Raw genomic sequence first — 10,533 nt, forward strand, 5'->3', positions numbered from 1 at the left:
GCTATTGTGAAGAGCACCTTTGAGCTCCCAGGCTTTTGTGTTCACTTTCTGCCCTGGGTGTCTTCTCCCAGTGCTTGCAGACTCCTGTGACATGATGTTGTCCGTTCTGCTTCTCCATCTCACTCCTCATGCCTGGCACACTCATAACTTCTTTTGTTCAGCATAGCACACGCAGCTCAGCGAACTGATTTTGTGGAGTTAAAGGTAGGGTTTTTTCAAGCTACCCTGCCTCAGGTTTCTGTTTTCCTGCTGTTTTGGTTCTTCTGTTATACGCACAATGTCAGAGCGCTACCCTGCAGACATCTAAGCTCCTCTGCTCGGCAAATACCCTGTTAATTCTGGATAGTCCAGTAGCATCCCTGAGCGATTTGTCCCAGATCCCGATCACAAATCTGTCTCTTTTCCTGAACCTAGTTAACCAACCCCTTCTGCCTTAGATCTTTCCAGAACCCACCTCTGTTTTCATATGCTATTTGTAGTCTCTGCTTATAGCCCTGTCACTCATATTTAAAACACAATGCAATGATATCCCTCCAGTCTCTGCTGTGCTGTTTCAGAGCGTTAACTCCACCAGCATTGGCTGACACCTATTGCAAAGATCAAGTTGACCAGAACTAGCTATTCTCTGGGGGGGAAAAGCAACATCCCAACTAATTTTCTTTTTGCTAGGCAAGTTCATAGGATTTCTTTCATCTGTAAATTAAAAGTTAAATTGTGACAACTCAGTAGTGGAAGTCATAAGCATGTGTCAGCTATGAAAGCAGGAGGGGAATTTCTTGGGTAAAGATGCCTCATTTTCTTGAAATGCCTCTGAATAATCAGGGGAAAAGAGCAAAGCTCTGGCCCTGCACTTTAGAGAGTCAAAAACTTGAGGATGCTCAAGAGCAAGGGTAGTACATCAGTTTTCTTGGCAGCCAGGTGGAAAGTTGTCGAAGATGTGGAGCAGAGTCAGCAGCTCCTCTCCTTGAGTTAATCTCCTTGAGTTATATTTTGTACTGCATCAGGGGCCTGAGGCTCCATATGGGTACCTATGACTCTTCCCACTGCAGAAAAAGAAAATCTTTCCCATCACAAAGGAACAATTTGGGGAGCATTGGTAATTTCTCCCCAGTATTTTATCATGGCAGGGTGAAATTCTAAGGGTAAAGAGACCATAGTTGCTCACCTCACAGCTACTCCCCCTGGTCATGCTAAACCTAAATTCTTGCTCAAGCTGTGCTCAGTCTCTTCTTTTCACCTGCAAAGGAAACAGGAACATTTTCAAGGTGATGGCATTTCAGTGAGACCTGTCAATTGGGCACTAAATCCTTGCTGTAAGAATGTCCCTGTTGCACACATGGAGGTCGGTCCAGCCCAGAGTCCACTCACTACAGAGAATGCAAAAGCATGCTCCAGAAAGAGCAGGTAGGGTTAAGTATAGCTGGACCTTCCTTCTGCTTTACCCTCCCAGCACTCAGCATAACTCCCTCAGGGAGAATTTTATTTCATTGTCACTGATCAATCAGATGTTAGTTCAGCCCATACCCAGGTATTGTACAATTAAAAAGGACATTATGTTGATAGCCGTGATTACGATCTGTTAAAGTAGTAAAGTAATTAATGCATTGTTATACTCTTTCTGTCACTTATGCTTACCTACTCCGTATGACTTCAGTGAATTGAAATGCTGGAAAGCCCTTATCCCATGAAGTTGTGTTTCAAGTCCATTCAAAGCAAATTCTGCAGGTCAAACCCATCAGCAAAAACATTTCTCAGAAGAGGAGCTAGGACATGGCAAATTCAAAAGTACCCACCAGCACCATGATCTTTCATGATCAGTCTGAAAGTACTTTAAAAAAAGGTCACTGCCATCTCCCCATTTCACATGGGGGGCAGGCTGAGCCGTGGCTTGCCTGGTGTCACCCAGCTGCAGCAACGGGGCCAGGAACAGCGGGGGTGTTGTGGAGCTGTGTTTCATGTCTGCAGTTCATCCTTCTGCCATTCACCAGCGAGCCACGGAGAGCAGGCTCAGGCAAGGTGAATCCGTTTGGGTCAAGCTGATCTTGTGCAGGTTGGTTATACCAGCAGTCAGTTCGGACTTGTGTATCTAAAAGTCACTTGTGCAGGCTTACAGAGGCCTGGTTAAATTTAAGAGCTCCCAATTGACCTGACCTGGCTTTGGCCAAGCTCTGTGTGACGGGAGAGGGATTAAACAGCAACGTTCGCATCTAAGCCAATGTCCTAATCATGAGCCACAGCTGCAGCTCTGGTTTAGTTGGTTAATAATTCTATGATGGATCAGATACCAGCACAAATTCCACATAACAATTTAAAATATATGTACATATTTTAATGCCCAGGATCTATTAGAAGTCCTAATCTAGTCTCTTATGAAATCCTATGACTTTCAATACTTACATGGGTGCGTATTGTGTTGAACACTGCATCGTTCACAGCAGGGTGCTGCTGACACTGGCTTTTAAGCAGCAGATCTGGTGTCATGGTGGCAGACAAATGCAAGCATTTAGTTAAGGTAATAGCCAGAAAGTCACTTAGCATTTTATGTATTAAAAAAAAACAGTTTTCTGAGACAGAGAAAATTCAGCAGTTGCTTATGTGTCGTGAGAGGTTTGGTGTATAAGACACATAAGTCTTCCTCCAGTTGCTTCTACATGATTAATTTATCTGCCAAGTTGAAAAGTGTAAGTCCTGGGTGTCTCCCCTCACATCCTGGGGCTGGCCACCCACCTTCAGCCACTGTGGCCCTGCCTGTGGCTAGCGGACACCCTCAGCCACCTCCGGGGGAGTCAGCATTTGCAAGGTATCTTGATTTTCAAAGCAAAGCCTGCTCTTTTGAAAATTTCACCCTTTTGTGGTACCTGATCAGTGATAGAGCATTTTGGGGTGGGGGAGACACCCGGGTCTTGGCACAAGACCCACCCCGGGTCAGCTCACATCCTCCAAGTCATGGCCATGAGCTGCTGGGGTGCCCGTGGGAGCTGGCGCTTGCTGGAGGCTTCTTGGAAACGCTGCAGATGCCGGTGAGCAAACACCTCACGCCGTGCGGAGGCATTGGTTGTCGTTTCCTTCCTCTTTTCCAGAGACAGAAACAACCACCATACACAGGCTTGTGCTCTTCTACTCCGCCCCTGCATGAATCATATCGACGGCTGCCCAAGGTGAGAGGAGTAATGACAGAAATTCCCCTGGCCAGCCCTATGTAGGGCAGTTGTGAAAGACCTGAGATAGGCATGTCACTAACTCACTTCTTCATAACCAGAAAGGCAGCAATAGCTATTACTTTGCTTGCTAATAACTAATTCACAGCTTATGTGAGTCTGGAGGCCAGCTCCCCGTGCTCAGGAAGGGATGCAACACAGGGTTTGGCTCAGTGCTTTGAGATCCCCCCCTAAACCACGGTGGCTAGCGCCCAGCAAAGCTGAGACGCACCTTCCAGCCCGTGCTAACAGCGCAACAGTGCCTGCAGGAACCAAGCCTGGGTAATGACTTAAAAAGACATTGATTTTAGAAATGGCACACAAACTAAAACCTTACTTAAAACCCATCCCCCTTGGGCTGTGTGGCCAAGACTGTCTGGTGGCGATGCTCTCCTCCTGCCTCCCGAGCAACACGGACCACACGGACCACACAGCAGCTGCGTAGTCACGCTGCGATGGAGCAGGGGGGCCAGGGCAGGGGAAAGACCACCATAGCTATAGTTAAGCACTTACGACAATATAAACATCTAGTTATGCGCAAAGGTTGTTTTCTTCCTGAACTTTGTTTTCCACAGCTGGCCGGTCAGGGCACGATGTGAAGGGCACGCAGGTCAGCTAGGACAGGTACACAGTGATAGCTGGTTGGGAGTTTCTGCACTTAGAGCTGCAAAGGAAGTCTCCAAGACATGAAATATGTTTCCTCACATCCAGAGACAAAAGCTCATTACTGTTGTTTCCAACAAGGGAGTTTGGCTAACCCAAGTGTGCTCATATGTGGCTTTTTTTCAGAGGCTGTACTGACTTTTAATTAAGTCTAGGTAGTTAACTTGCCCACAAAGGCAAGAACAGACAAGCCATTATCATGTTCTGAAATGAAGCTTTTTATTCTTTGTATATTAACCTGAGCCCTGTATAGCAGAGGCATTAGGAGAAAGTGCTAAGGGACATGAATTGCCCCATTTATTTGAAATTATTTAAATGGCTGCATTCACTCAAATGCAATAGTAGTACAGAAAAGGCTGAGATGTCAGAGTGCCGACATTTCTTTTTCCTTTGTGTCTGACCCCTGTGGTGATTTATTTCATGGTGGTGGCATGTATAAAAAGACTGCTTTAAATGCATTTTCTTTATCAACACAAGCATTAACTGGTATTTGTTCAGACATCGTAGCAGTCGAAGAGTACCCACAAAAATAGCACAAATATTTGCAAACTGTTAATTGCAAATATCAGGCAAAACAGTGTCGATTATATCTAACAAGATAGATTAACTTCCCATATGAAAAATCTGGGGGGAAGATCTGAAATATGTTTTTATTATTTATTCTTAGAAAATATTTATATTTTATGTTACAGACCAAGTAAGTATTAAAAAGCTGGGAAATCTGTATTTAAAATAATGGAACATGTATTCACCACATTTGCAAATTACTAAAGGAAAATTCTTTTTTTTCTCCTTAAAGAATAGTTTACGATTTAAATCACAATTGCATATCTATTCAACTTTTTATGCAACTTGCAGAATTTAGTAAAACAATTAGTGATACAAAATTACTTTTTCCATCAAAATGAGAAGTCAGATGCTGATGAAAATGTTATTGCTGTTCTCATTTTAAGTTCACAGTATTTTCTTTTTTTTTTTTTTTAATTTTAACCTATTTTAATAGCAAATGAAAGCAAAATTAGCAACAGAGTAACAAGTTGAAAAGGACCGGTTTGAGAAGATAGAAAGGGAGCATTTGGGCAAGATCTCTTGCCTTAGCTGAACGGCCAGGCACGACTGAGGTGGGGCAGCACATTGTTTCAGTCTCCCCCAGCCTGCTGCTTTTCAGAGCAAAAGAAGTTGAAACTTAACATGTGTGCCCAGCTGTCATTTGAATGTATTTTGAATATTAGAGCCAGATTTTTACCACTGAACTGTACCCAGGGACCCTGTTGCCTAAGTAACACTAGCAAAACCACGCTGGTAGGGTTTCATGGGCAACCTCAGCGGTCCCTCGCCGTTGACACCACGGGCAGCATGGCTGCAGAGGTGCAAGCCTCACCCCAATAATCCATTTGGCTGAATCTTCTGCCGAGTTCTGCTACATCCAGATTTCACTCTCTGCACTTCAGTTGCCACGCTTTTTGAGCACATCAGTTCTATAGCTCAGAGAAAGCTGCATAATTACAGACACTAGAATAATGTGCTTTGCAGTTTGTTCCCAGTGAAAAGTGCCTTTTAGCTTTGAGAGTCTGAAAATAACCAGGCTGTGAAAATTGGAATCGTTTTTTCACATAGCACCAAACCAAAATCCCTGTTACTTTATCCTCTCTCCAATTTCATTTTAAAAATCAGCCGGCTTTTGGTGGCCTCACACTTTGCACTGGCTCTAGGATGCACAATCAAGAGTACGTCAAGCCACCCCAAAATTCCCTATGCATCCCATATCATCAGCTCAAGCATCTCAGGGAAGCACTTTGCTTCGCTGAATTGCAAGCAAACCTTGAATTCTTCGTTTTGTAATACACCATAACAAGCCTTGTGAAGCAAACATGGATGAGAGATGAGTTATGATGTGATTCTGGAGTGCATCCTCATCTGGCTCTGTCTGAAACAACAACTCTCTGGAGCCTTCTGGTCCCTGAATACTGGCATCCCGCAGCAGATACCACAACACAGCATCCTGGCCTAGCGGTTACTGTTCTTCAACACATAAAAACAGCAGCATGAACTGTTGTAAACAAAGCTTAACCCACAGAGAAAAAAAGACCATTTAAAAGAACGTGCTGGTAAAAATGTCTCAAAAAAAGTTGAAACCAGGTATTAAACCTGTTAGTGGAGTGGGGACCATAACAAAAATGTCCGCAGTTGTAAAAAATTTGAAGATTCACAACGTGGCATTTTGCATGTCATCTTTAATGTTAAAACAGTAACAATGGCTAATTTTAAATTAGGGTTACAAAATCCAAGACTTTCAGTGAAGAGGCATTGCAAGAGTTGAGATGTAGACACCTATTTCTTCCAAAAGCCAAAAGGTTTTTAACCAAAGACTGCCTAGGCACTTGTGTAACTCTGCGTAAGTATCCTGCCGTTCAGGTTCTTTTGCAAACATGTCAGTTTTAGTGTTTCAAGGCACAGTGGATTTGCAATCAACACCTGAAGAGAAAGAGAAGCAGGAAAGAGAATAGTGGTTGTATGCTCGTGTGCAGAAGCTTGTAAAGATTTAAAGATTTTATGAAGCATTTATGAAAACCTCACATAAGACCAGTGTGTTTTTATGACTAGAAGCCTCCCTTACAATCAGGTTGATGAGCTGCAAATACTCAACAGCCTGGGAGCTGGCAGGACAGTCCCAACAACGTGCTCCTGTGCACCGCTGCCATTCAGTGTGCTCACAACGCAAATACTTGCTCACCTACACCACACGTGAGACCATCTCTGGGATTCATAGGAGGGGAATGTTTTAATTTGGAATTTCTCTTTATGGAAAAGCTCAGCGGTAGAACAGAGCACGGAGAAGAGTACCCAACTAGTTTTTCAAGGACAAACTATAGATAGATAAGATCTGAGCTATAGCTTATTTGCTTAGTAGGGTAACACCTGAAGTCCTACCTTGGATTTGAATCAGACAAGCCACTGCATCCAATCCTGTTGAAACACATAAGTAGGGGCTTGGTAAAAACAGACACAGGTCATTCTGTCAGGATCTATGTGGAGAGAGAATAGTCTTACTGTGCTGTGTGCCATCTTTTATGGCACCATGCTATAAGCCCTTCAAAGGTCAGTTCTGGGCTAGCTGAAGGACAGGGAAAGAGACAAGAAAAATCCTGCTGCACTAAGAAACCCCCCAGAAGATTTCCTCTATGGGCAGCAGAAACCTTGGGATGAGATGGCTCTGCAAGATCTGAGACGGTGCAGGGCAGATGGGACAGATAACCTAAGGAGGAGGGCAACCACAACTCAGTAGGAAAGTACAGCAGTGCGTGTTGACCCCACGCTGTCTTCCAGCAGAGTTTTCTTACACATCTGGAGTTTCCACTTCCTTAGCCTGGCTTTCTGTACAGGAGGGTAACTTGGCCCCAGTAGGTACGTCAGGATTTGACTCTTAGACTTGCCAGGCTCCCCAGGATGCAAAGCCTGTTTCAGTCTTATTTTGATACAACCCAGGCAGTTATACTTAGTATGCAAACTTAAAGAAAAAATGTTATTTAGCCATTCCAAACACACACATTCAACATTGCTGTGTACTTAATTTTTTACTCTAGTAGGTGACTGGTTTCACTAAAACCACTGTTTAGAAAAGAATTGTACTAAAAATACTTTCAGAATTTTAGTGCTTATGAAAAAATACCTTTCATCCCTGGAGACTGAAATCTTTTGCCTCCAGAATTATGGCAGGGACAACAGAGGTGATGATAGCACAGACTTGTCTCTGCCACCACAACCATATGTCTAAACCAGCCCTGACTGCAAACCAGCCCTCTGGGCTTGTAACGAGGTGAGGTCTAGGAAGAATCAGGTTACTTTCCTCCTGGTTCATCCCATCTTTGACCATATTGCTGAGGAACAAGCTAAGATAACAAATCTCACAAAGCCACAGGACGGCTGTCAAATGTCACTAAGTTTTCATCACTCCTGTGTTTGACGTACTGGATTTGATTACTGTTATGCACTGACTCAGGCATGCCTAAGAAGTGCTAGGCTTGCTGCAGGCCATTTATTCTATGGATAGGATGATTTGCTTCTGTGGTTAGCTAGAGGAAGAACTTCAAAAATATGAAAACAAACTGTCAGGATTTTACAACAACATATACAAGAGTCTTTTAAATAGAATACACAGCAGTCAGATTTTATACATGAAGTTCTTAAAGTAAAAAAAACTCCACATGGACAGACGTGTCAAGAGGTGGGGGTTGACCTAGGCAGAAGTTTGTCATTAAATAAATGCAGACAAACCAGCAACTCAGGAACATCAACAACAACAAAATCAGCACAGCTATTATCTGCAGATCTCCAGGCTAGGCCCGCTCCAGTCCAGGCTAGCGAAGTCCAAAGACAGACTTGTGAATAAGGACGTGTGTGTGCACCTTTCATTTTTCAAGATAGTGCCCATGCATACTGAGGGAGATAGAGAGTACATCTGTCTCACTTGGGACACCTGCACTGTGGTCCTGCCAGGAGTCCTCCTTTGATTTACCTCCCATTCTCTTTGCCGCAGTACCTTTGTGTGAAAACAGAAAGAACGAACGCAGGCAAAACCACCGCCGACAGTCCTCAAAAGATCTTGCACTCATTAATGGAGAAGAGCTTCCTCCTGTTCTGCCTTTTGGCTTGATTGACTGCTGTCCGCACGGCGTACTCAAACACCTGCTGCACTCCTCGGTTGCTGAGGGCAGAGCACTCCAAATAGCCTTTGGCTCGCACATCCTGGGCGAGCCGCTTCCCGTCTATCGGGCTGATGCAGGCGGAATGGTAGGGCCCCATGTCACGCTGGTCAGTCTGAGTAGCCACTACCAAAACGGGGGTGCGGGGCAAATGGCTGCGGACTTCACTGATCCATTTGTTCCTCAGGTTCAGAAAAGAATTGTGGTTTGCCACTGAGTAGCACATTAATACCACATCTGCCTGTTGGTAGGAGAGGGGGCGAATGTTTTTGAAGGCATCGCTGCCAGACGTGTCCCAAAGACCTAGGCTAATCTGTACACCATCCATGAAGACATCCACTCCGGTATTTTCATATACGGTGGGCCTGTAGTCATCTGGAAAAGTCTCGGAGGTGAAACGTACCAAAAGAGATGTTTTCCCCACCGCAGAGTCTCCTACCAAGACACACTTGATTGAATCCAGCATTTTATTAACGTCCAGGGCCAAATGCACTGTCTTGGCGTAGCAAGAGTGGGATGGAGAGATGCAGTGGTCTTGGGTGGTCTCTAGATAACTTCCATTTGGTGAATGGAAGCCGTTCAAATCTCTTTACTTCAAGGCTTGATTGTGTCACTTGAGTATAATATCCCCTTTTCTCCCACACGGCTCTGTGGTGCTGTCAGTTTTAATTCTTCAGTGAGTTGATGTTTCTGGAAGAGTAAAACTAAAATGTAACATTTATAACCCACAGAGAACATACCATTCTTCATCAAGATAAAGCCACCTGGTCGTGTCTTTGGACAGCCATGGGGAGTACCCCACATCGAGGATGCTGAACCTTGCTGTTCCCTTCCAGCCAGCTGTGTATGTAGCAGCCATTCATGTAAATAAACTTCCTGCTGCTCCGTGGGGGCTAACAGTCCTATCGCTTCTGCCATTCTCCACTGGCACCAACTATTTTTTCCCTCCAATTGCCTAAAAAAACTGATGAAATCAATTTAACTTTGGTATAACTGCTACTAACCTGCTTTTAGTGAGACATTTCCTGCCTCTGACTTTCACCAAGACTGCCAAAATCCTGAATCCCTCTTAAATGATCAGTTCAGATTCCCTTGAAAAAGTACATGTGCTCTCTAGAGGTAGTCAAGAGAAAAGCCCTTCACTAAGTGATTTGACTATTTAAGCAATCCTATAATGAACAGTAACATAGAACCACTTGTGACAATGAGAAAGCAAAGACTTCAGGTGTGAATCCTGAGCGACATGAACCTTAATGGTTTTCAAAAGCAACGAAGGGTTCACAGCAAAAGTACAAAAAAGTTCAATTTTTTTCTTACAAATCACTTTCAGCAAGTAAGAAGCACAAGCCGAAGAAAGCTGCACCACCAGTGCTTGCCCCAGTCAAAGAATTTCATTTGAAGGTGATACAGCTGCCCTGACATTTACGCAGTTGTAAAACCGAACTGAGAGTACCTCTTCAGAGTATGTAATTGCTTTTGAGTTCTTGCCAGCATTCAGTCAAATTTTCCTATTTTGAAAGCATTTGCTTCTTCCCCACTAGCTGTGTGCAGGATTCACTGCTCACACAGGGCGACACACAAGATGCTACGAAAATCAGTAACTGCAAAACTGAAGACAATTTAGTTCTGCTCAACAAAAGTAATTTTAAAAAGTATCACTGCATAATTTCAAAATGTCCTGTATATGTAACACAAATAATATATTTCTGTGTCCTTCATGTATGAAGAGAGAAGTCACAGTTTAAGGTTATTTGCACAGAAAAGAATGATGGCCACAAAAAGCGTATACTCCACATCACTGTAATGCTCTCCAGTTTCATTACCCTAGCCCCCGCTACTACCACCCCCACCACCCCCAATTTCTAGTACATTCAAAGCTTTGGCTTACTTCACAAATGGGAAAAACAAAGGAAAAGAAGAGAAAAGTGCTAAATGATCTTGGAGAGAACATTTCACAGGCACTGACAGCT

The 10,533-nt window shown here is 43.8% G+C and overlaps 1 protein-coding gene across 1 annotated transcript; it reads right to left on the bottom strand.

Annotated features, from left to right (window-relative positions):
• Positions 1-6,081: 6,081 nt before the first annotated feature.
• RHOH (ras homolog family member H) lies at positions 6,082-9,222 on the bottom strand. The gene has a single exon (XM_075092456.1). The coding sequence runs from the start codon at positions 9,027-9,029 to the stop codon at positions 8,454-8,456; it is 576 nt and encodes a 191-aa protein (XP_074948557.1). The 5' UTR covers positions 9,030-9,222; the 3' UTR covers positions 6,082-8,453.
• Positions 9,223-10,533: the final 1,311 nt, after the last annotated feature.

Source organism: Phalacrocorax aristotelis, chromosome 4 (assembly GCF_949628215.1).
Source record: "Phalacrocorax aristotelis chromosome 4, bGulAri2.1, whole genome shotgun sequence".
In the NCBI taxonomy this organism is placed as follows: Eukaryota; Metazoa; Chordata; class Aves; order Suliformes; family Phalacrocoracidae; genus Phalacrocorax; species Phalacrocorax aristotelis.